At 38.1% G+C, this 27890-nt stretch overlaps 2 protein-coding genes across 2 annotated transcripts; one reads left to right on the forward strand and one right to left on the reverse strand.

Moving 5' to 3' along the window:
- Window positions 1-12437: 12437 nt before the first annotated feature.
- Window positions 12438-13687, forward strand: LOC131803938 (myb-like protein Q). Its single transcript, XM_059125909.1, has 2 exons — window positions 12438-12573; window positions 12681-13687. The coding sequence occupies exons 1-2, from the start codon at window positions 12438-12440 to the stop codon at window positions 13685-13687; spliced, it is 1143 nt and encodes a 380-aa protein (XP_058981892.1).
- A 4486-nt stretch (window positions 13688-18173) lies between these two features.
- Window positions 18174-23966, reverse strand: LOC101890046 (uncharacterized). Its single transcript, XM_059126010.1, has 2 exons — window positions 23796-23966; window positions 18174-19613 (listed from the first exon to the last, which is right to left on the reverse strand). The coding sequence occupies exons 1-2, from the start codon at window positions 23926-23928 to the stop codon at window positions 18586-18588; spliced, it is 1161 nt and encodes a 386-aa protein (XP_058981993.1). The 5' UTR covers window positions 23929-23966; the 3' UTR covers window positions 18174-18585.
- Between the last annotated feature and the right edge of the window lie 3924 nt (window positions 23967-27890).

The following is a 27890-nucleotide window of genomic DNA, read 5'->3' on the forward strand; positions in this document are numbered from 1 at the left end:
ACGTCGCTAGATCGCCTCCAAATGTCCTGAAATGGATTTTGTCCAAATAGACCTAGGGTATAAAACCGTTATTTCGACTAGGGACGTTTTGTTCGTATCAAATGATAGTAGCCATATGGCTGAGGGTATAAAAATTAGATATACAGGGTGAGATGAAAAAACTACAACAAACTTCGGACTGCTGTCATTTCTAAGCCACTCGTCCGACAGCTATTAAAATAACTCGTTAGAGAACTCCAGCATTTAAATGTGAATAAATTTTTTGTGTCTCGTACCATCGCTCGCTACCGTGATATAAGTAGCGTATGGTTCGTGAGCTGAACATATTCCATTCGGCAAATATTGAAAAATAAGCTCGGGGTAAAGCCATTGAAATTCCATAAGCTCAAGAACTTACATCGCCAGAAAGAGAAAATAAACTCAAAAGAGCTAAATAGTAGCTTCGCTTGGCCGAAGGTGGTGAACTGCCGAATTTGATTTTCTCCGATGAGAAAACATTCGTTGTCGAGCAGTTTGTAAATAAACAAAATGATCGTGTTTACTTGCCAAAGAGGTCAGCTGAAAATGTGCACCTCGGTTGGCCACCAGAACTCAAGCGCAGGCCATGGTGATGGTGTGAGCCGCCATAACAGCCGATCGTCTCTCTCCGCTCGTACTAATCGACAGTGGCATCAGAATAAATGCCGAATATTATCGCGAAAATATTCTGGAGGGTGTATTAAAGCCTGCGGCACTCAAACATTTTGGCCGCAGACCTTGGACATTCCAACAGAACTCAGCACCCTCGCACTCAGCACGCGTCACCCAAGTATGCTTACAAAATGTGGTTCCTCGTTTCATTTCCAGCAAACAATGGCCACCGAAATCTCCGGATACCAATCCGTTGGACTATTGCGTCTGGAGTATTTCGGAAAGCAAGGTTGGCACTAAAAAATATCAAAATGTCGATCACCTCAAGCAAGCGCTTCACCGGGAATGGGCCAAAATACCGCAGAGCGACATTCGGGCAGCGTGTGACGGTTTTATTGGCCCTTTGAAGTCCATAATTCGCGCCAAAGGTGACCAATTCGAACAAATCTAAGCTTATTCTAAAATTTGATGCTATTTCCTACATTTTTTGCTTTCATTCAATAAAATTAAAGAAAATGTAAAAATTATGGCGTTTGACTTTGTTGCAGTTTTTTATCGCACCCTGTACATCAGAGTTAGTTCAGAGTAAAAGTGGATAATATTAGTCCGCTCCTTGGGTATCTCCTCTATAAAGGGTCAACATTTTAAACATGATTGTCACAATATATTTAAATATACTGACATCGGCTGAGGGTATACAGCTGTCGACAAAACTGACTGATACTTTTTAACTTGTTTATCTAGTCCTTGCGTAAACCTTCAAAGCCTTGTCGATCTTTGAAAAGCCTAGCACAGTTAATATATATCTTCAAACACATATTCGGAATAATCTCAAAAGAGGCTGCCATTTTTGGCATTTCCGCTGGACCAACATGCATGCATACATTATAATCACTTAAAAAAATTAACAACAATTTCGGATTTCCACGTAATCACCTCGAAGGTAAATATATATGCGATTTATTAACCACTAATTGATATGGACACACGATAACATTTCGGCCATAACATCAACAAACGATAAAAATTTGCCATCAAAATATTTACCCAAACGATCAGTTTTTTGGGTGGAACTGATAAATGGCGGTAGATAAGAGACACCATGAAGAGCACATTGCCATCGCCATAATCATCATCGTCGATGACGATGCCAAAAACATTGCTATTACCAACACCGCCACCACCATCACCACCAACCACTGGCCACATCTAAGAAATGACGACTTCAAATGCCAAATAAACAAACCAGCCGCAGAGCCTTAAGCAAATTCTGAATTTTGTGTTTTTCTTTTCCTTCTGTCCGATAGGTAGCCAGACAGCAGTGGCACCGAACTTGCCAACCAAGCCACAACCACTGGCAGGCAACAAACATAAACTAACACTTGTTGCGTCTAACCAGTGCAACAAGTGGCAAACGGCGGCAACTAGTCGTTTGTCTGTCTGCTGGACTCTTTGACTTGTCGCAGTGGCAAGACTTACAGCTTGTACTAACTTTTATACATTTTATTTGTAATCGCTGGACAAGAACGGACGGACGGACAACACGCAGCTAACAGCATTTTAATAGTTGCAACCATAAAATGAAATAAATGTCTGCAAAAATTATTTAAATTTTCCAAAGTGGGGTGGCTGAGAGGGTGGGAGAGAGGGGGTCGACTAAGTCATGTAATGCAAAACGCAACGAAAACAGATCAAAAATTGAATTATTACCATTTAAAGGCATATGTCGCATTGGTATCCGGTTGTCGTTGGTTTGGAATGAAAATTCAAAGCAGCAACAACAACAACAAACACGAAAAAAGCAAAAACTCACAACTAGACTGTCACAGCGACAGAGCGCATAATTTAGCATTTAACTTCTGGCTGGATGACTGGCTGGCTGAATGGCTGGCTTTTGCTGCATGCCTCATAATGTCGCCGCATGCCCCATAGTTGAGATTGTAAAGTAAATGTTATGGCATGCAATATTTACAGCATAACCAAATAAGTGCAGCACACACACACACACACTCAAGGAAAATCAGCATGACACTACGCACTTTTTATGCCAGAGATCCAAAGTTTTTTTTTGCTTTATTTTCGCATTTTATTTGGAAGGGGACTTCATTCCAATATGGACATCACTCATTTAGATTTTGATATGCAGTTACAATTTTTTTATGGTATTTTTTCAACATTTTGCATATCAGCCAGAGAATGCACCGAAGATAAGGGGGCAAATGCTTATTTCCTATTTAGATGTAAGTGATGTTGGTATGTCATAACCCGGTAAATAATTTGGGAATAGTATCGAGTGTGGACAAAATGGGGGATAAAGGTCGAAGATCCGTCGATTTCGCCGACAGGTGTATACCCTCAGCCAATGTCTGTTTGGGGAAGCTTTTGGCCATATATGGGGGAGGTCCCGAAAGGGTTGGCCAATATTGTCCATTTCGTATCTAACCTAAGTCTGATAAATATTACAATGTGCCAGATTTGCCCTATATCGACTACTTCCTCTTATTTATATCAGATATGTGACAATTTTTGCAAAAGGTTCAAATGTGCGTGGTAAAGTGGGCCGAAGTATTCCACTTCATCTATCGCTGATAAAAATATTGGGATATGTCAAATTTACAGAAAATCGAAAATTTATATACAAATCTATGGCAATACAGGGTTAGATGAAAAAACTGCAACCAACTTCAGACTGCTGTCATTACTAAGCCACTCGTCAGACAGCGGTTAAAATTATTCCAGTGACAGCTCATTATATTGTTTACAAGCGAACAAAAGCAGTTTGGTGAGGATTTTCCAGAAAAAAAGTTATTCGTGATGGAAAGCAGGCGTGATAGTGTGATTTCTTTATGTTTGGCTGAAACCCCACTAGTGGCTATCGTTAGAGTACTCCAGCATTTAAATGTGAATATATCTTTTGCGTCTCGTATCATTGGTAGCGTAGCCCGACGTCTAGGAAGTGGACATCAGCAAAAATGGTTCGAAAAGTAAAGAAGCGACTTGGTCGAAACCCGCGTCGCAATGCCCTAAAAATGGCTAGTGAGCTGAACATATCGCAATATTCCATTCGGCAAATATTGAAAAATGAGTTCGTGTTAAAGCCAATGAAATTCCAAAAGTTACACCGCTTCAGAAAGAAAATAGACTCAAAAGAGCTAAAAACTTGCTTCGATTGGCCGAAAGTGGTGAACTGCCGAATTGGGTATTCTCCGATGAGAAAACATTCGTTGTACAGATGTTTGTAAAACAAATGACAAACAAAATGATCGGTTTACTTGCCAAAGAGGTCAGCTCCAAAGAGGTCAGCACCTTCGGTTGGCCACCAGAACTCAAGCGCCGGCCATGGTGATGATGGGGGCCGCCATAACAGCCGATGATCGCTCTCCGCTCGTATAAGCATCAAAATAAAAATATTCTGGAGGGTGTGTTAGAGCCTTGGACACGCAAACATTTTCGCCGCAGACCTTGGATATTCCAACAGGACTCAGCACCATCGCACTCAGCACGCGCCACCCAAGAACTTCACTTCATTTCCAGCGCACAATTGCCACCAAAATCTCCGGATACCAATCCGTTGGATTATTGTGTCTGGAGCATTTTGGAATCCAAGGTTGGCAATAAAAAATACCAAAGTTTCGATCTCCTCAAGCAAGCGCTTCACCGGAAATGGGCCAAAATAACGCAGAGCAACATTCGGGCAGCGTGTGACGGTTTCATTGGCCGTTTGAAGGCCATTATTCGAGTCAAAGGTGACCAATTCGAACAAATCTAAACGTATACTAATATTTGATGCTATTTCCAACATTTTTGCATTCATTCAACAAAATGTTAAATAACAAATTTAAAAATATATAAAAATTATGGCATTTGACTTTGTTGCAGTTTTTTTCATCTCGCCCTGTATGGAATAATCTGACCCTTTCTGGGAAGGTACAAAAAAAAGTGAACCAATATTTACCATCTTCACACCAGATCTTAAAAATATTGGAATGCGGCTAATTGGAAGACAATCTGACAATTACTTCGCATTTTAGTAGAGATATAATTATTCAAAATTCTGACCCTTTGTGGGGGAGGTACCAGAAGGTGTAGGCCGATATCTACTATCTTCACAAGAGATCTTGTGCTGATAGAAATATTGGAGTGTGACGATATTGAAAAAAATCAGACCCTTTTTTTTACATTTTATAAGATTTGCATTTATTTCAAATTTTGACCTCTTGTGGGGAGGTACTTGATGAATTTTGCCGATAGTGCCCATTTTCGTAAAAATGCCTAGCACTGATAAAAATATTTTAATTTACAAAGTTTGCAAGCAATTAGATGATCCTTTCTTGTTATACAAGCCAGAATACTTTCTTTATAAATTTTAATCTTTTTTGCGGAAGGTACCAGAAGGAGTGGACCGATGTTAACCATCTCCGAACTCGAACTAAGTTTGACAATTATATAACGATGTACCAAGTTTTGTCCAAATCGAATACTCACTTTAGCCGGCCGAACAGACGTGAACACAGACGGACAGGCACCCCTAGATCGACTCCAAATGTCCTGAAACGGCTTTGGTCCCAAGAGACCTAGAGTCTAAAACCGTTAGGCATATGGCTTAGGGTATAAAAATACATGGACCATCTATAGATAAAATAACTCTTTTTGGGCAAAATGCGTTTCAGAAAATTTGAAGTCGTCGTGTGCACGATAATTCCCTGAGGATCGATCTAGAATCGGAGCCAAGACAAAGCGGCTGAATCTAGAATTTTTGAAATTTTGTATGAGGGTCAGTCCTGGTGTGTAGGCGTGTAATTAAGCTGTTTTTTTTTTTGGAAATTCGTACTATAACGAACAAGAAAAGTAATAAAATGTACTAAAAATGTACTACTTTGTATTGGACAAACAGGAGGAGCTGTAGAAAAAGGTATTTGAAATTCGAACTATCCGGTTTCGTTCTAAAATGGTACTATACTTGTAAAATGGTACCATTTGGTACTATGTGAACAGATAAAGCTAAAATCATGATATTTGGTAGAGAAAGAATCAAGGTTGGAAAGTCAGTTTAATATATGCAGGTGTTTTTGGAAATATGTACTTAGTTAATGAGCTGCACTAAATGGTACTTAACTTGGAAAAGTTTGGTTTAGGGTGCACAGATGAAGCTGGAATTTTGAAATTTTGTATTGGGGTCACTATTGATGGTTTGTCTGTAATAAAGATATGGTTTTGAAAATCGGTGCTACAAATGCACGAAAAGTAGTAAATAGTACAATATTTGGTACAATTAGGTATTGGGTGAACAGAAAAAAATATAGTACTTGAAATGTGGAATAATGCATTAGGGTCGCTGTTCATGTGTAGCTCGGACATTTGAAATTTGAAATTTAGACTACTGATGGTATCTGTATTTGTACGAAAAGTACTGAATGGTACTAAATGTGGTATTAGGTGAGGAAATAGTGTTGGAATACTCAAATTGGATATAGAGGTCTCTTCTAGTATCTGCAATTTAAATATGGAGGTGGCTTTTGAAATGTGTACTGTGATTGTACCAAAAGTACTAAATAATTCTAAATTTGGTATTGGATGTAGGAATAGAGATACAATTCTGAAAATTGATGTATAGTTTACTGATGGTATCTGTTTTTGAAATTTGGCGATGGTTTCTTTCTATATTTGTGGTGGAGGTTTCTTCTTATATTTGTACGAAAAGTACTAAGTGGTACTAAATTTGGTTTTAGGTGAGGGGATAGTGTTGGTAGCCTGAAATTTCATGTTAAGGTCTATGTTGCTATCTGAAATTAAGACATAGTTATAGTTTTATAAATGTGTACTAAATTCGGTTTCGAAATTTGTAGTATAGTTGTACTAAATGGTACTAAATTTGGCAAGGAGCGATATTACACAGCAAAAGTCCTGAAAATTGATATTGAGGTCACTGTTGGTATCTAAGATATGTAGATTGTTTTGAGAATTTGTTCTTTAACTGTACAAAGAGTACTAAATGTTGTTAAATATGGTATTGGGGGAAAGGATAGAGCTGCAATATCGAAATTTGATATGGATGTCAGTGTTGGTGTCTATGGTTAAGAGAAGGAGCTGGTTTTGGAAATGTGTACTACAATTGGACTAAATTTGGCAAGGGGGAAATAACAGAGCTGGAATCCAGAAATATGATATTGATATGGTATATAGAGATTGTTTTGAAAATGCGTACTTTAACAGTACAACAAGTACTAAATGTTACTAAAATGGTAATGGGTGAAGGGATAGAGCTGAAATCCTGAAATTTGCTATGGATGTTACTTTTGGTGTCTATAGGTGAGAGAGGGAGGCGTTTTTGGAAAATGTAACAAAATGTGCTTTTTGGTATTGAGATGGAATTCTGAAATTTGATATCAAGGTCACTGTTGGTGTTTATGGTTGCGAGAAGGTGGTGTCCTTGGACATGCGTAGTATAACTGTAAGGAAAGTATGGCAATAAATTTGGGATTGGGTGAGCTGAATTCTGAATTTTGATATGGAGAACACTGCTGATATGGAGAGAAGAAGGTGGATTTGGAAATGTTTACTATGACTGTTCGAAAAGTACTAAATGATACTAAATTTGCCGTTGAGTGAGTGGATATAGATGGAATTTTGAAATTTTTTGTAGGTTTCTCGGACTTAAATAGGGTGGTGGTCAATTTTTATTGTGAAAAGACGTTGCAATAGTTTTGGCCAGAAATGTGTAAGGGTTAAGCTAATATGCTTTTCGGTTAACTTCAATACGAAATATTTTGGAAACTTTTTGGTGCAAAAAGTAACTCTTTTTCGATTATCCTTCACCTTCATCACTCACAATGTTTGCTGGTTTCCATATCTGCTGCGAAAATAAAATCAATTTTGCATGGCTTGTTTTTTTTTTCGAAATATTTGCCGTGTTAGTTGTGTGATTACTTTGTGTTCAATTTAAATTGAGTTAGTTCGTTCGTTATATATATGTTCGCATTCGAAAAGAGACGTACGTACTTTTGTACCCAACATAGTATTACCTACATGTCACTGCATCAAATGCAAATATGGTGAGACATGACATTTAAGTGACGTCTAAATTTAAGTTCATTCCGACGAGAGATGACGAGATGTTGTTGTTCGTTACCCGAAATGGAATATTTAACTCCAAACCATGCCATGCCGTCCATGGCAGGCAGGCAGGTTCATTGCACAGATATTATTAATATGTATTTCATACGCATATTTAGCCGTGCAACAGACAGATGTCAGATAACCAAACAATCCGAACAACATCAACTGATCAGTGTTTACGCCAGTTAAATTAAACATTTGTTTTTTTCTCTAAATACTCCAAAGATTGACAATCTGCTGACATTTGATTGATTACCAAGCCAAGCCATTCTTGTAACAAAACAGCGAACAGCATTTGAACCCGGCTAATCTAATTGACAAAAACAACATCACATTGGCTAATTGACAAGACTGGCAATTTGTTTTGGGGTGGCGCGGGGTCATGTTTGCCGTTATGCCCGAGACACCATTCGATTGATCGAGTTCTTCTGGAAGGTGAGTATTGTTGTCTGTCAACCAGATTTCAATATTTCCACAGACAATTCAATTAAATCCAAGTCTAAGGAACCAAATGAATCAAAAAATGGAAAAATCGAAGACAAGACATCGAAAATCCAGTTCAAGGCGTGCCGGTTTGGTGTTTCCCGTAAAGCGTATACGTAAACTTTTGTGTAGTGGTGATTTTGCAGAGCGGATTACAATGGGATCGGCAGCGTATTTGACAGCGGTAATGGAATATTTAACTGCCGAAATCCTGGTATTGGCTGGGAATTTCGCCATGGACCATCATAAAAAGCTGATTGTATTCAGACATTTACAGATGGCCATAATGACAGATCCGGAATTAAGAACCCTACTGATGGGGGTAACATTTGCCCAGGAAGGGCTCTAAATAAGATTTTAAAATAAAAAGAAGCAAAAATTTATTATTATATATTTATTTTTAAATTTTTAATTCCGCAGTCCGCAATTATTCACACTTTAGAGAAAACATGTTAAAAAGTATCATTCGGTTTTGCCAACAGATGTATACACTGAGCCAATGTTCGATTACTTAAAAAAATTTGGAATTCTGTTATCATTATTCAAATTGTTGACCCTCTAATATTGTCCATTTTGTGTCGGACCTAAATACATGCGACATAAATATTGTGACGTGCCAGGTTTGGACTATATTGGTTACCCTTTGGGGGTGAGTTACCAGAAGAGGGGTACGCAGATACCTTTCATCTTCACAACAGATCTTGTGTTATCGTACATGTTTGTATGTGTGAAATTTGGAAAGAGTTGGAGTTGGTTATTTCGCTTTCTTTTCAAAATCTTGAACCCTATGTGAGGTACCGGAAGAATTGGCCCGATCTCTACCGTTTTTACAACAGATTTTTTGTTAATGTGGATATTGAGAAGAACCAGGTCTTAATGGGTTCGGATGTTAATTTCGCATTTTATGAGCGCCATTGATATTTAAATTTTTGACCTTTGCGGGGGAGGTACCAGAAGGAGTGGAGTGATGGGATGTGTGAAATATGAAAGAACCCGATGCTTATTTCGGATTTTACAACCGCTTTAGTTATTCGAAACTTTGACCCTTTGGGGGAGAGGTACCAGAAAGAATTGTTCGATCTGTAGCATCTTTATAACAGATCTTGTTATGATGGAAATATTGGGTTGTGCCAAGTCTGAATGGAGTCGGATGTTAATTTCGCGTTTTATCAGCTTCATGGATATTCAAAATGTTGACCCTTTGTGGGGGATATGCCCAAAGGAGTGAACCGATATATTCCATCTTCACACCACTCCTTGGGTTAATAAAAATATTGTGATGTGTGTAATTTGAAGTTATTATTATTCAAAAGGTTGTCCGTTTGTGGGGGAGGTACTTGATGGAGTGGACAGATACTGTCCGTTTTCACACCTGACCTAGCACTTATGCAAATACTAGGATATGAAAAGTTAGACCAAAATTCTCATTCTGTAGAGTAATTTTTTTTTTTTTTTTTTTTTTTGAAAAAATTGAGCTTTTAGGAGGGGGGGGGGGGGTATGCAAGAGTTGTCCACCCATCTCCGAACTCGATCTAAGTTTGACAATAATATTATGATGTACGAAGTTTTGGTCAAATCGGATACTTCCTTCGAGAGTTATCGTGCACACCAGCCAGTCAGACAGACAAACGGACGGACAGACATCGCTAGATCGACTCCAAATGACCTGAAACGGATTTGGTCCAAAGAGACCTAGGCCGTTATTTCGATGAGGTACGTTTTGGCCGTATCAAATGATATATGCCCTCTGTAGCCATATGACTGAGGGTATAAAAATGTCGACCTTCGGTGGAGGATGTACCAGAAGAATTGGACCGATATATACCCTCTAGAGTCATATACTGAGGATAACTACAGTAGCTATTTGTCCATTTCTGACAAAATTTGCTTTGATACCTTGCATCGTGGTTGGTGGTATCAGGTCGACTTGATTTTCACTCTGATGAATAGTTCTAATGCTCTAGTAAAGTGAAAGAACTCCATCCGATTCGATTATGGAAAGGTCAATAGCTTTATGAACCGCCTCTTTATCCACATAGATAATAACCGATCCAGATATTTTCTACTTTAAAGTTTCAAACAATTCTAATGGCTTCATGATAGCAAATATATCTGCCTCAAACCCCTGCACTTTCTGTCCACATTGTAGTTGTAGATCATTCTTAGATGCTCACAGAAGTCTTCGGTTCTCGAGCCTTCTTTCATCGTTGATCCGTCTTACTATGTCGGCAGACCGTTTGACATGTGATTTCAACAAGACACGTTGCACGCGTAACAATGTGATTTTTGAAAGGCGAGTTCGGTGAGCATTTCATTTCACGTTCAGGACCGCACCTTTTGCCTATTTTTTTAGGCTACGTTAAAGCTCATGTTTGTACCAGGCCTCTGAAAAAACTCGCTCGAATTTTTTCAGAGAGCAAAACTCGAATTCGACAAATTTCGTTCCTGGGAGCAGAAAAAAACTCGAGCGAACTCATTTGTTCGATGTCTCTCGAATAGTAGCGAGCATGGTATACTCGTTTTTTGAGTAGGAGCAAAATTCTTTCAAAATCGAGCAGATTCTACTCTTGCCGAGCACTCTTTAATTTTGTGTTATACTGTTGTTGTATCACCTCCCCTCTCTTCCCACCTTCTTCAGTACACAGCCGTTCGATGTTTTACACATTTACAAGGAGTGACTCGGGAGTGCTCCCACACAAAACAAAAGAATGAACGAACAATTCTGCTCGCGAGCAAGTTTCGCTCCCTAATGAAAGTGACCAATCCTGTGCTGTGGTTTATACAGACGAGCCGCCTGCCTCAATTGGCGCATCGGAAGACAACATTGAAGCATTTATTTATTCGTGTCATACCGACTAAAACGTTGAAAAGAGCATGCCAAAATTGGTCTAAGCGGATGGACCATCGAGGTCAACACTAGCATGAAATAATCTTTAATTTAAATCAAAATTTTATGCATTGTTTATAACCTCCACCATAGTATGGAGGATATATTAAGTTTGTCATTCCGTTTGTAATACATCGATATATACATTTTAGACACCAAAAAGAATATATATTCTTGATCAGCATAAAATTCTATGTCGATTTAGCGATGTCCGTCCGTCTATCCGTCTGTGGAAATCACTCTAGCTTCCGAACGAAATGTAATACGTCGATAACATTTTTCTCAAATGTATATTATATATGCAGGACTTTTGGTAGAAAATGGGCCACGTAAGTCCAAATTTTGGTATTTAAATATTGTAATGGCTTGTGACAAAAGTTCCCTGTGCAGGTCCACGTCGCCGCATAGACCCTAATTTAAAGGCTACATTCGGTAGTTTTAAGATTAAAACATTACAATATCCAAATGCGAAACTTGAAAAAATAACTTCGGTGAATAATGTAGCTAAAATCATCAAAATACCGAATATAGGGAGGTGCCGTGGCTATACCAAAACGTGGACCTGCACAGACAAAAATCTTAAAGGAATTTTTAAGGTTTTTTTTTTTTTTGAAAATTGTCGCATTCATTCCAAACAGTAGAGGGTATTCAAAGTTCGGCCCGGCCAAACTTTCAGATTTTTTAATTATTATTTTTTTAAGTTTCCTATAGCTCTTTAAAAATTACCCTTTATGAGAAAATCGCATTGAAGCATAGATAGACAAAACTACAAAAAAATGCACATCACTGCACTGAAGCTATCCAATGCGATTTACACGACAGCACAATTGATTAAAGATCATAAGCAAGGAAGGCGAAATCAATTCGCCTTACTTTAAGGCAAAGGCAACTATGCTATACTCTCTCATCTCACTTAATTGCATAATATTCCACATTCCATAGAGAGGAGAGTAACGGTCTGAGGTATGATCTACCTCTTGCCGTCCGTCGTGCAGAAAATTCCAGAAATGTTGTTTCTCTGAGATGGCCTCTTTTGTTAATAGTTCCTATTGTTCGTATGGAGAGAATTTCATTTACTGAGAGCACGCTGTGCCATCGGGTAGGTAAGGAATAGAATCGGCAACTGAGGCTTGCATTAAGGATCGCCAAAGACAAAAATGCAACTCTCTCTCATCTCCCTCGTTGACAAAGCAATTCAAGAGAAAAGAGAATAAGTGTCAGAGCAATGATCTGCCCTTTGCTTATTGTGTTCTTACTCGGCTAGGTAGAGAACAAAACCATCATTTGAGCGACTTTAGTTGAGCGATAACTAGCAAGCGATATGGATGTGCGACGCTTAATCGACGAAGTACGTTCGAGACCGGTTTTGTGGGATAACAACCATCCGAAATACAAATGCTATTTTACAACTGCCAAGCAGTGGAACGAAATAGCGAGGATCCTGAATGTCAATAATTGTAAGAGAAAATATTTCCATGCATTTGTATCGCTTTAATTTATTTCGCCATGGGATAAAATCACACTATTTCAAAATTATATTTTCCTTTTTTATCCTCCTTCACAGCTGAAGAATGCAAGCGAAAATGGAAGAATATCAGAGACACATATCGCACTTGCCTAAACAACGAAGAACGCCAAAAGGAGAAATCTAAGGCTTTGGGGACGAACACCAATTATGCCAGTAACTGGACCTATATCAAGGAAATGGACTTTCTCAAGGATTTTGTTAGGTTACGAAAAAATGGTAACAAACGGGTTTCGAAGGGCTTCAAATCCAAAAACAATTCTCAAAATTTCAACATGGAGACGGACAACGGCATGACCGATGATGGAAATTATTCTCTGGAAGACGAGTATGATGGAATTATCGATTTGGACGATAGCGATAATCTACAAGAATTACTGGCAATAAAGAAAGAATTTGAGGATACAACAACCACCCTGACAGAGGTAAATACCTCAAAAGAAACAAACACAACGGCATATAGTGACATTGAGAATTATCTACCTAAATTTGAAGAAACGAGAACAACAACAACCACGACGTCAACTAACAACAATATTCAAAATTGCCTGACAACCTTGAATTTACCGGCCTCAATAAAAGTAAAAATCGTTCCCAAAAATTCCAAAGAGAGCCAAAAGCCACCACCACCGCTCACGGACAACAATAACAGAACTGAACAACCTCTCTCACGGCCACAAGAGCAGCGGCAGCAACAACAACCACAAATGCAGCAGCAACAGCGAATTCATTTTCTCAGAGATTTGGAGAGAGAGGAAGAAAAACTCATACAATCCACACAAGAGGATATTAAGTCCACCACCACTCATCTGGATGCGGAGGATCCTGATCGAAATTTTCTCTTGAGTTTTTTGCCGCACATGAAGAAAATGAATGATTTGCAAAATTTACAGTTTCGTTCGCAAATGTCACAAATGATTTTGAATGTTCTACTGCCACCACCAACATCAACAAATGTTGCGACCACAAGCCAAACAGCCCTGCCTCCACTTACACCCAACCCACACTTGGTACGTGGTACAAATAATGTTACTAGTTATAGGTAGGTTAACTTATGAAATAAACAAAGTGAATTAGAATAGGAAATTAGACATAAAAATATTTGTAAAACCTATTTAAAAATGTAAATATGAAATAAATGAATTATAAAAATAAACGAGTTCGCAACTAGAATGCTTTTTAAAATTAGAAGTTACGAGTATAGAACAAGAAAAAAATCAGTAAGTTTGGCGGGACCGAACATTGAATACCCTCCACCATTTGGAACAAATGTGGATATTAAAAAAACGAAATTAAAAGTAAAATCCGTTAAAATATTAAAAATGCCGAATACAGGGTGAGATGAAAAAACTGCAACCAACTTCAGACTGCTGCATTTATAGGTAAAGCAGCGACTTGATCGAAACCCGCGTCGCAGTGGCCGAAAGCTGAACATATCGCAATATTCCATTCGGCAAATATTGAAAAATGAGCTCGGGGTAAAACCATTGAAATTCCAAAAAGTGCAAGAACTTACACCGCAACCGAAAGAAAATAGACTCAAAAGAGCTAAAGAGTTGCTTCGCTTGGCCGGGTGTGGTGAACTGCTGTATTTTGTTTTCTCCGATGGGAAAACATTTGTTATCCAGCAGTTTGTAAACAAACAAAATGATCTGGTGTGCACATTCGGTTGGCCACCAGAACTCAAGCGCCGGCCATGGTGATGGTGTGCGCGCCACCCAAAAATGGTTACAAAAAGAGGTTCCTCGCTTCTTTCCAGCGCACAATGGCCACCAAAATTTCCGGATAACAAACCGTTGAACTATTGTGTGTGGAGTATTTTGGAAAGCAAGGTTTGGACTGCAAAAAAAAAAAAAAATACCACAGGGTCGATCACCTCAAGCAAGCGCTTCGCCGGGATTGGACCAAAATACCGCAGAGCAACATTCGGGCAGCGTATGACGGTTTCATTGGCCGTTTGAAGGCCATAATTAGTGCCAAAGGTGACCAATACGGACAATTTCAAACTAATTCTAAAATTTGATGCTATCTCCGACATGTTTTGCTTTCATTCAATAAAACAAGTAAAAAAGCTGTAAGTTCGACCGGGCCGAACTTTGAATACCCTCCACCATTTGGTACAAATTTAACAATTTTCAAAAAAATAAAAACCCTTAAAAATCTGTAAAAATCTTGAAAATACCTAATGTAGCCGTATATTAGAGTCTATACGACGATGTGGACCTGCATAGGCAACTTTTGTCACAAGCTACTACAATATTTAAATGCGAAACTTGAAAAAAAATCTGTTTATAATGCACAGGGAATTTTCTGTCATAGGCTGTAATATCGAACTTCACGAACTTCAAATGCGAAATTTGAAACAATTCCGGTAAATAATGTCGCTAAATACATGAAAATACCGAAGATCGGGGGTACAGTTTTATGGGGCTATACGAAGGCGTGGACCTGCACAGACAACTTTCTGTGATAAGCTGTAGCATCCATTATGAACTTCAAATGCAAAATGTGAAACAATTCCGGTAAATAATGTCGCTAAAATCATCAAAATACCGAATATCGGTAGGTACCGTTATATGGGGGCTATACGAAGACGTGGACCTACATGGTCCATTTTCTGTCTTAAGCCGTAGCATCTACTATGAACTTTAAATATTAATTTTGAAATAATTCCAGTAAAAAATGTCGCTAGAATCATCAAAATACCGAATATCGGTAGGTACCGTTATATAGGGGCTATACGAAGACGTGGACCTACATGGCCCATTTTCAATACCGAAAGTCCTGCAGACATAGTACACATTTGAGTAAAATTTTATCAATCTACTTCATTTTCGTTCGGAAGCTAGAGTGATTTCCACAGACGGACAGACGGACGGACATTGATAAATCGACATCGAATTTTATGCTGATCAAGAATATATATACATTGTGGGGTCTAAAATGTATATTTCGAGGTGTTACAAACGGAATGACAAACTTAATATACCCTCCATACTATGGTGGAGGGTATAAAAATGTAAAAGTTATGCCGTTTGACTTTGTTGCAGTTTTTTTTCATTCCACCCTGTATATGAAGTTTTCGTTATATGTTGGTCTATTCGAAGACGTGGGCCAGCATAAGTATTTTTTGTCGTAGGCCATTACAATTCCGGTAAAAAATGTCGCAAAAACATCAAAATATCGGATATAGGTAGGTGCCGATATTTAGGGGCTATATAAAGTTCTGGACATGCATTGACAATTTTTTACAAGATTTTTTATTTTTTATAAGAACTTCTAATAAAAAATTTAAAACAATTCTTGTGAAAACTGTTGCTGAAATTAGCCAAATACCGAATATAGGAAGGTACCCACATATGTGGGCTATTGGGAGACCTGGACCTACATAGACAATTTTCTGTCATAGACGGAAGAAACCATTACGAACTATTATTACGAAATTTGAAATAATTCCGGTTAATAATACCGTATATGGGAATGTCCCGTTATATGGGGACTATACGACGAAGACCGGGACCTTCATAGACAATTCTTTTTCATAGACTGTAGTACCCATTAGGAACTTCAAATACGAACTTTGAAACAATTCCGGTGAATAATGTCGCTAAAATCATCAAATTATCGAGTATAGGGAGGTACAGTTATATGAGGGCTATGTTTACTATATTTCGATGCGTTACAAACGGAATGACAAACACAATATACCCTCCATACTAAGGTGGAAGGTATAACAAATGCAGCGCTTTGCGAAAAAGCAACGGATTCTCATTGTATAATAATTTTACCAAAATGTTCAAAAAGTTCGCAAATTCCAAATAATTTCTGATCACAATAATGCTCCATAAGAGTCAACTGTAAAGAGATTTATGAATAATGATAGCCGAACCCGGTTCTGTTAGTGATGTAAAGACAACAACGAAGATGATATACAGGGTGAGATAAAAAAACTGCAACAAAGTACAACAACATAATTTGTTCATTTTTTTTTAATTTTTTTACGGCGAAGCGCTTGCTTGAGGTATTTTTTTTAGTGCCAACCTTGCTTTCGAAAATACACCAGACACAATAGTCCAACGGATTGGTATCCCGAGATATTGGTGGCCATTGTGCGCTGAAGCTAGGAACCTCATTATGTAACCGTTATTGGGTGGCGCATGTTGAGTCCTATTGGAATGTTCAAGGTCTGCGGCCAAAATGTTTGCGTGCCCAAGGCTTTAATACACCCTCCAAAATATTTTCGCGATAATATTCGGCATTTATTCTAATGCCACGGTCGATTAATACGAATGGAGAGCGATCATCGGACCATCGGCTGTTATGGCGGCCCATACCATGGCCGACGCTTGAGTTCTGGTGGCCAACCGAAGGTGCACATTTTCAGCTGACCTGTTTGGCAAGTAAACACGATCATTTTGTTCGTTTACAAACTGCTGGACAACGAATGTTTCCTCATCGGAGAAACCCAAATTCGGCAGTTCACCAATCGAAGCAACACTTTAGCTCTTTTGAGTCTATTTTCTTTCTGTTGCGGTGTAAGTTCTTGCACTTTTTCGAATTTCAATGGCTTTACCCCGAGCTCATTTCTTAATATTATTCCGAATGGAATATTGCGATATGTTCAGCTCATGAACCATTTTTCGGCCACTGCAAGGCGGGTTTCGATCAAGTCGCTTCTTAACTTTTCGAACCAATTCTGCTGATGTTGCTGTTTTCTTCCGTCCATTTCCTTGACGTCGGGTTACGCTACCAGTATCACGGTAACGAGCGATGGTACGAGACACAAAAGATTTATTCACATTTAAATACTGGAGTGCTCTAATGATAGCCACTTGTGATTTTTCAGCTATATATAATGAAATCCCGCTATTACGCTTGAATTCCATCACGAATAACTTTTTTTTCTGGAAAATTCTCACCAACATGCTTGTGTACGCTTGTAAACAATAAAATGAGCTGTCACTGAAATAATTTCAACAGCTGTCGGACGAGTGGCTTAGAAATGAGAGCATTCTGAACTTGGTTGCGATTTTTTCATTTCACCCTGTACATCTGGCAACCGCTTCTGGTATCTCACCACAAAGGATCACAATTTCCATTACTTATATATGTCATAACTTGGATATAAATATTCGATTTCCTTCAATATGGCATATACCAAAATTTTTATCTGTATTAGATGAAGTAAAAAAATTGAATAAAATATCTGTTACCTCTCGAATATTTTCGCATTTTTTTCAAAAAATTTGCACATATCTCATATTGAGTATAGGATGTAGTCGATATAGCGCAAATCTGACACCTTGAAATATTTATATCAGTCTTAGGTCAGATACGAATTGGTCAATATTGGACAACTACTGCGGAACCTCCCCTTCAAGGTGTCAACAGTTTGAATAATCATAACTCAAAGTTGGGGATATACATATGTCGGTAAAACCGACTGATACTATTTTACTTGTAACTTACCAAGTTGGGAGGGCAACGCAAGTCATTCATGATAACTCTGCCATATTTTGTTCAAATGTTCAGTTTTTTAAGGAAAGAGATCGAATCAGATTTTTTATTGCAATTTTTTTTGTATATATATCAAATGTGGCCTTTCGGTCTTAAAGCTACAATCAAGGTCTATGAGTAGGTCACACAGTAGGCATATTAATGAAATTATTCCCCATTTCAGTATCAAAACTTTTCAGCCGCTGTAAATAAATTATTTCGACCAACTTCCAACTAAATTTTCACTTTGAAATCTAATCACAAAAACGTATATTGACAGCAACATTAATAGTCAGATGAACCTATTGTGTGACCTATTCTTTGACCTTGAGTTACAATACTAACATTTCAAATCAAATCACAAAATATTTACTTATAAGGTTAATATAAAATTCATAAATTCACTTTAGTTTAGTATTAAAAACATACGTTCAGTCATCAATTGATTTCAAAAGAACTCCAGTTCGTTGTCAATTTCATTACCATTGGCTGCATTTGCATCTTGACTGGTTGGCGATTCTGGATGTTCTGAAGCTTGGATTTTATTATTAATACACTCCACTTTAATAATGCTGGCTGTTGGTTGCAATGGTAGTGATGCTGGTGCTGAAGAGTAATCTTGAGTTGCATTGGGCGCCAATTCTGGTTGCAATGGTAGTGATGCTGCCGAATTATGTTGAGCTGCATTGGGCGCCAATGATGTCAAGACCAAATCACACATTCGTCCACGAAATTGTAGATTTTGTAAATCTGTCATTTTCTTCATGTGTGGCAAAAAACTAACCAGAAAATTATAATCCGAGTCGCCAATGTGACTGAGAGCTCGACTGATGTCATGTTTGGTGGATTTAATAAGTTGCTGTTCTTGTTTTTCGAGATCTTCCAGAAAATGTACACGATCCTCACTGTGAGCTTGGGTTGCCGTTTTGCAACAGTCTTTTCTTTGGCCATCCGCGGCTGTAGATGTGCTGGGTTCCATCAATAACTTGGTGTCTGGTGCTTCTACCGAACTATTCGAGAGTGTCTGCTCAAGTGAGTTCGTTAGCGACAACGTAGCTGACAGACGCCTAGCTGCCTGTGGTGTGGCAATACTTTGAAATTCCTCAAACAGCATATCGGCGTCGTCATCGTCATCATCATCTTCGCCATCATCCATACCGCCAATGGCTGACGAAGTTGCATTGTCGTTACTCTCTCCAACTCTTCGCTGTGACCGACGTATGCCAGTTGTGGAATTGCTCACCGGGTTCTCGTCATTGGAACTTGTGCACTCGTTTTCACCACCCGATGACTTATACGGTCGCCTGCATTTAGTTATAAAACTCATCGCCTCCATGTAGGCCCATTTACTTCGGTAGTCGTGGTTCGGATCATACTTGCTCATTAGTTTGTGTCTCATTATTTGTCGTTCGACACGTCTAACCTCAGAGTGATAGGTATCACGAAAATTCTTCCATTTCTGTTTGCATTTTTCGGCTACACGTTTTGTATATCAAGCAGCAGAAGCAACACCAAATTAAGGCGAATTAAAGCAAGATTGAGTATAACAAAATCAAGAGAGCAGGCATTGGCGTCCCGAACATGAAACGAAATGAGCACAAAAAAATGTGTTAAAGTGTAGGCAATGAGTGACTGTAAGCCCTGCAAACAAGTATGCAAGGAGAGAAAAGGAAAACATATGGGTAACTCCATTTCTAAGTTGGAATTAGTTTAAATAATGCAAATCGAATATTAAAGATAATTTTGAAGAAGTTAGCAAAGGATACAATCTGGCTGTGAGACCATGTTATACCTACCCTACAATGTTATAATTTGCGGTAACGTTTCTTCATATCTGAAACCATTTTGAATGAACGGAACATGGAAGGAACTTGCACAGTGTAAAGAAGAGTCTGTTGAAAAATATCGAATACGTGAAGGAACAAATTTATGGGGACTATACCCAAACTAGGACCTATGTGGTCAGTTCTCTGCAAGTATATTTCCTACATGCTGGGAAAACGAACTATCAATTTACAGGAAATTCGGGGATGGGACTAAAACAAAACTTCAATCTGTCGGTACAGTTATATGGGGGTTATACCAAATCTTGAACCTCATTTTCAATACCAAAAGTCCTGCAGACATAAAATAAGTTTGAGTAAAATTTGATCAATCTACTTCATTTCGCTCAGAAGCTAAAGTGATTTTTATAGACCGACAGACATTTTTCAGAATTTAAAGTTTATCAAGAATATACAGTCGCTGTCAAAAGTCTATACAGGGTGAGATGAAAAACTGCAACCACTTTCAGACTGCTGTCATTTCGAAGCCACTCGTACGACGGCTCTTAAAATTATTCCAGTGACAGCTCATTATATTGTTTACAAGCGTACAAAACATTTTGGTGAGAATTTTCCAGAAAAAAAGTTATTCGTAATAAAATTCAAGCGTGATAGTGTGATTTCTTGATATTTGGCTGGATAACCACAAGTGACTATCGTTGGAGCACTCCAGAATTTAAATGCTCGTTACCGTGATACTGGTAGCGTAGCCCAACGTAAAGGAAGTGGACGGAAGGAAACAGCAACATCAGCAGAAATGGTTCGAAAAGTAAAGAAGCGAATTGATCGAAACCCGCGTCGCTGTGGCCCAAAAAATGGCTTGTTAGATGAACATATCGCAATGTTTCATTCGGTAAATATTGAAAAATGAGCTCGGAGTAAAGCCATTGAAATTCCAAAAAGTTCAAGAACTTACACCGCAACAGAAAGAAAATAGACTAAAAAAAGCTAAAGAGTTGCTTCGCTTGGCCGAAAGTGGTGAACAGCCGAATTTGATTTTCTCCGTCTCCGATCCTTTGGTTGGCCACCAGAACTCTAGAACAAAGCGCCGGCCATGGTGATGGTGTGGGCCGCTATAACAGCCGATGGTTGCTCCCGGCTCGTATTAATCGACCGTGGCATCAGAATAAATGCTGAATATTATCGCGAAAATATTCTGGAGAGTGTTTTAAAGCCATGGGCACGCAAACATTTTGGGAGCAGACCTTGGATATTCCAACAGCACTCAGCATCATCGCACTCAGCACGCACACCCAAAATGGTTACAAAATGAGGTTCCTCGCTTCACTTCTAGCGCACAATAGCCATCAAAATCTCCGGGTACCAATCCGTGGGAGTATTGTGTCTGGAGTATTTTGGAAAGCAAGGTTGGCACTAAAAAATACCAAATGTCGATCACTTCAAGCAAGGGCTTCGCCGGGAAAGGGCCAAAATACCGCAGAGCAACATTCGGGCAGTGTGTGACGGTTTGATTGACCGTTTGAAGGCCATAGTTCGTGCCAAAGATGACCAATTCGAACAAATCGAAACTTATTCTAAAATTTTATGCTAAAATTAAAAAAAAATGTAATAATTATGGCGTTTGACTTCGTTACAGTTTTTTTTATCTCACCCTGTATATATCAGACTCGCCATCGAGCAATAAAAACGATGTCATACGTAGACTTTTGGCCGCGACTGTATATATTTTGTGGGGTCTCAAATTTATATTTCGAGGTGTTACAAAGGGAATGACAAATTTTACATACTAGCCATACTATATGTGGTGGAGGGTATACAAAGGCTAAAGGAACAATTGGGGTTTAACTGGGGCTTAACAATCGATAGTTATTGGCTTTTACAGAAAGTTTCAATTAAATCAGGCTAAAATTGAGCTATTAAAATTCAATTCAATCAAAAATTGCTTTCGCTATTGAATGCACGAAAATGGCTGGCAACCTACTCACTCGTATTTATAGGTCCTCATCTATACATGGAGGTTTCGCTAAATGGCAATCCAAAATGCTCCACAGCATTAATGCCTAAAAGAGTATTTTGGCGTTGCTTTTATTCTCCTGAGCTCGTTTTTGGAACATTAATAAATAAAAAGATGACCAATTTTTTTATTAAAGTTGTTAATACAGTCGTCAATTTAAAGTGCGGATTGCACCCTCTCACTCAACAATAAACCGTCTGGTCGCAACTTTCAATTTTCTACAACAGGGAGCAGTAAGGTAGCATCCTGGTTCCGGCAGACTACGAACTGTCCATACGTTTGACAGTATGCAAGTGATACAGGAGAGTATTCCTGGGGACCCAAAAACCAATATTCGATACGAAATTAACAACGTAACACCGGAAGTTTTGCGAAAGAAAATGTGTTGAATAGGTCACATTTGTGCGAAGCAGAATATCAGGTATAATAACTAATCAAAAATAAATATTCCCTAAAAATTTCTTGTATTTTAAAAACAAACAAGTAAATAAGAAGTTAAGTTCGTCCGGGCCGAACTTTTAATATCCTCCACCATTTGGAACTAATTTGGCAATTCTCAAAAACAATAAAATCCGATAACAATTCTTTTAAAATCTTAAAAATACCGAATGTAGCTGTTATATAAGGGTCTTTACGATGACATGGACCTGCATAGGTAAACATTGTCATAAGCCACTACAATATTCAAATGCGAAACTTAAAAAAAAATTGGTGAGTAATGTTGCTAAAATCATCAAAATACCGAATATCGGGATCGAACGTGGACCTGCACAGACAATTTTCTGTCATAGACTGTAGTATCCACTATGAACATCAAATAACAAATTTGAAAGAATTCCGGTGAATAATATCGCTAAAATCAACAAAGTACCGAATATCGGGAGGTACCGTTATATGAGGGCTATACGAAGACGTGGGCCTGCATACGCATTTTTTTCCATAAGTTGTAGTACCCATTAAGATATTCCAATACGAAAGTTGAAACGATTCCGGTGAATAATGTAGCTTAAATCATCAAAATACCGAATACAGGGGGTACCGTTACATGGGGGCTATACGAAGACGTGGACCTACATGGCCCATTTACGAACTTAACCTCCCTACTGGTAAAATATGCATGTAAACAACATTTTAGCCTTCTATCTCAATTCGTTCGAAAGATAGCTTGATTACAACAGACAGACGGACATAGCTAGATCGTTTTAGAAATTTACGCTTATCCAGAATATATATACTTTGTAGGGTCTATTATGAATATTTCGAGAAGCTACAAACGAAATGAGAGAGCTAATGTACCCTCCATAGAATGTTGGAGGGTATAAAAAATAAAAAAATATGTCTTAAATAAAAAGTTATAAGGAATTCACGCCACTTCGATTTTTCTGGGCCACTCTGAATATTTAATTAATTAATGATGTTTTTGGAAATAATGCGGAACATAAAGCAAACACCTAGCCTTTCTCTCTCTCCATGTGCATTAATTCTCTACAATATTCCAATAAAATGGCAACCACGTCTATTCGCCATTAACATACACTCACATACAAACAACAAATACATGTAAAAAAGTTCAAGTAATTATAAATACGAGTGAGTGCGAGTGAGGACGATTAATCACCCCACAAAGAGAAGCATGATGTTAAGACAGAAATATAAAGAAAAAAGTAGGGGAAACACAACAATAATGGAAGAAATGCAGAAAATTCTATACAACAGTTCTTCGAATAAAGCAACTGCCTAATAAAATATTTTACCTTACAATTTAATCATTTCAACAAATTAACCCAAAATAACTAAATTAACTTCAATCTACAAGTAGCAATATTTAAAAATAAAATATTAATCGTTGTATACACTCACCATCACTACCAACAGCTTTGGCCACTTCTTGCCACAATCCGTATATATAAGGACGCCGTTTTCTCTCCCCCATTGTTGTGTCCCACAGCGCTGGTCGCTGACGAACTTCCTCAATTAAACGCAGTACATCCATTTCCTTGGATATTTTTCGTTAAACTGAACTCACAACGGCCAGTTGCACACTCGTATATACACATACCCGCCAATCTAAATCAGCGGTGCTCAAAACCGTGTTCTAGAACATGAGCCGAGAAAAGAGATAATTTAAGAGAAAATTAAAATTCCGTTTTTCTTCATATTTTACGATTCATTTAACTGTTTTTAAACATGAATGTTTGCCAAAATAATTTATAAAGCAAATGGATAAATAATATTTGTATAAATAATGACTTAACACTGTTTTGTTCTTGATTTAAATAAGCAAAGAGAAATTTAACTGGAAAGAGATATTTTTTCTTGAGCACCGCTGATCTAAATACAAAACGAAAAACAAGGCGAAAATAAACACACCGGCGAAATGCTCTCTCTCGCGTCCTCATTAAATGTTTAGAGCAGCGAGAGACATGTCTGTCTTTGTATTGTTCGGTGAAGAGGATTGTTGTGTTCACTCAGCGCTCTTTGCTCCATTGCCTTCTGTACGTGGTTTACACACAAAAATGTGTGTTGTATGCATAAGAAGAAGAAGTGCAATGGCCAGAGCTGGGAGAATGATAGCATTTAAAACACGTTTAACATTCTCCTTGGAAGATATTTGCAATAAAAATAACAAATATTGGACAGACGTGTGTTTATTTATGTAAATGAATGTCATAAAATATGTATAAAATATAAGAATAACTCAACAATTTGTACAAAATTTTTCTAAATGCTTACCGGCATCCTAAGAGTCAAGTTGAAGAGAACGAGTTGAGGGAGTAACCATAGAAGTTGAGTTACCGCAAAAACTTTGATTGACTCTTTAGATGTCTTTACCAAAGCTATATGGCTGCAAGGGGAAAAATCTTTTGATACAGCCAAAACGTGCATCATCGAAATAATAAGTTTCAAAGCAAGGTATCTGTGGACGAAATCCGTTTCAGAAGATTTGGAGCTGATCTATGGTTGTCCGGCCTTTTGATAACTCTCAAATGGAGTAATAAATTTCGTCCAAATTTGGTACCTCGTAATATTTTTATGAAACATAAGTCGAGTTGGGAGATGGACAAAATCGGTCTACTTCTTTTGATACCTCCACCGCAAACGGTACTTATCTAGAATCAACTCCCAGACGAAACGGCTGAAGCTAGAATTTTTCAAATTTTGCATAAGATCGTGTTTTTGGAAAGGCCGTGTTTTTGGAAATTCGTACTACAAGAGCACGAAAAGTATTAAAATATACCAAAAATTGAATACTTGGACAAACGAATAGGAACGAGGGTCACCGATGGAGTGCAGGATAGATGTACCAAAAGATTTTTTGGAAATTCGAACTTTAAGGCTCGAAAAGCTATAAAATAGCACTAAATTTCTAAAATAGTACCATTTGGTATTATGAAATATGGAAAGTTAGTCTAAGATAGGTGGTGGTATAAGCGAACTGTACAGGGTGAGATGAAAAAACTGCAACCAATTTCAGACTGCCACTAGCCACTCGTACGACAGCTGTTAAAATTATGCCAGTGATAGCTCATTATATTGTTTACAAGCATTTTGGTGAGAATTTTCCAGAAAAATAGTTATTCGTGATGGAATTCAAGCGTGATAGTGGGATTTCTTTATATTTGGCTGGAAAACCACAAGTGGATATCGTTAGAGCACTACAGTATTTAAATGTAAATAAATCTTTTGTGTCTCGTACCAACGCTCGTTCCCGTGATACTGGTAGCGTAGCTCAGCGTAGCTCCACTTCGTCAAGGAAGTGGAAGGAAGAAAACAGCAACATCAGCAGAAATGGTTCGAAAAGTTAGGAAGCGACTTGATCGAAACCCCCGTCGCAGTGGCTGCAAAATGGCTTGTGAGCTGAACATGTCGCTATATTCCATTCGGCAAATATTGAAAAATGAGCTCGGGGTAAAGCCATTGAAATTCCAACAAGTGCAAGAACTTACACCACAACAGAAAGAAAATAAATCCAAAAGAGCTAAAGAGTTGTTTCTCCGAATTTGGTTTTGTGAACTGCCGATGAGAAAACAGTCGTTGTCTACCAGTTTGTAAACAAACAAACTGATCGTGTTTACTTGCCAAAGAGGTCAGCTGAAAATGTGCACCTTCGATTGTCCACCAGAACTCAAGCGCCGGCCAAGGTGATTGTTTGGGCCGCCAGCCGATGATTGCTCTCCGCTCGTATTAATCGACTGTGGCATCAGAATAAATGCCGAATATTATCGCGAAAATATTCTCGAGGGTGTTTTAGAGCCTTGGGCACGCAAACATTTTGGCCGCAGATCTTGAAGCACGCACCACCCAAGAATGGTTACAAAATGAGGTTCCTCGCTTCATTTCCAGCGCGCAATACCCACCAAAATCTCCGGATACCAATCCGTTGGTCTATTGTGTCTGGAGTATTTTGGAAAGCAAGGTTGGCCCTAAAAATACCAAAGTGTCGATAACTTCAAGCAAGCGCTTCGCCGGGAATGGGTCAAAATAGCGCAGAGCAATATAACAGAAGGCCATAATTCGTGCCAAAGGTGACCAATTCGAACAAATCTGGTTCTATTCCAAAATTTGATGCTATTTCCAACATTTTTTGCTTTCATTTAAAAAAAATAAAAATTATGGCGTTTAACTTTGTTTTATCTCACCCTGTATTCTTCATCAGCATAAAATTCGATGTCGATTTTGCGATGTCCTTCTACCTGTCCGTCTATGGAAATAACTCTAGCTTCCGAACGAAATGAAGTAGGTTGATAAAATTTCACTCAAATATATATTATGTCTGCAGGAGTTTTGGTATTGAAAATGGGTCATGTAGGTCCACGGTTTGGTACTTAGCTATTTTCGGTATTTTAGTGATTTTAGCGACATTATTCACCAGAAATGTTTCAAATTTGGTATTTGAAGTTCGTAATGCATACCACAGCCTAAGAAAGAAAAACAGAAAAGTTGCCTATGCAGGTCCACGTCGTCGTATAGACCCTACTATAACGGCTATATTCGGTAAGTTTAAGATTTTCACAGCATTTTTAACTGATTTTATTTTTTTGAAAATTGCCAAATTCATTCCAAATGGTGGAGGGTATTCAAAGATCGGCCCGGCCGAACTTACATCTTTTTTCACTTGTTTTAATATAACACTTGTCGAAGTGATATCCTACACTCTATAGCAATGTTATTTCGTATAAAAGATAAAAATGTCTCCTCTCAGATGTAGGGAAAATCGGTTCAGAATTCCATTTTTTAATTTTAACTGCTCTAAAGCCAAACGTTGATAGGTGTTATGATCTACTTCAAATAAATTATTTTGTTACGGGAGCTCCACTAAATATGCATAAGGTGTAGGGTATCATATAGTCGGCCCCGCCCGACTTTTGACTTTTTCCTTTCTCGTTTTTTTTTTTTTTTTTTGCTAATTTATATGAAGCATAAATTTGGCTGACAAATGTGCTTGGCAAAAAGCAGCAATAAAAGGTTTTACAGAAAATTCGGTTGAGGTCTGTGACTAGACCCCTAAAAAACTTGTATCGCTTGTCTATATCAAAACCGAGATGCATATAGCCCATTTGAAAACCTAAGAATTCTATGTTGGTAAAAAAAACATCTGACTGATATTTAATTAACCTCCCTTTACCCCGTTCGGAAGCTAGAGCAATTTCCACAGACGGAATTTTATGCTGATAAAGAATATATTTGATTTCTGGAGCCTAAGATGAATATTTCGAGGAGTTACAAACGGAAGGACTGACTCAATATACCCCAATGGTATGATGGAGGGCATAAAATTATAGTATCGATAGTAATCCTGATGTTATGTCACAAATCTAACCAATTGGTTAATAAATTGATCTATTCGAAAAATACCTACATTCATCCAATAATATTCTATTATTCTTCCATTGTGTACCCAATAAGATTTACAGGTATGCTCCGAAGAACTTCATGGTATTGAGGATTAAATAA

This window comes from Musca domestica, unplaced genomic scaffold (assembly GCF_030504385.1).
Source record: "Musca domestica strain aabys unplaced genomic scaffold, Musca_domestica.polishedcontigs.V.1.1 36, whole genome shotgun sequence".
Taxonomy (NCBI): domain Eukaryota; kingdom Metazoa; phylum Arthropoda; class Insecta; order Diptera; family Muscidae; genus Musca; species Musca domestica.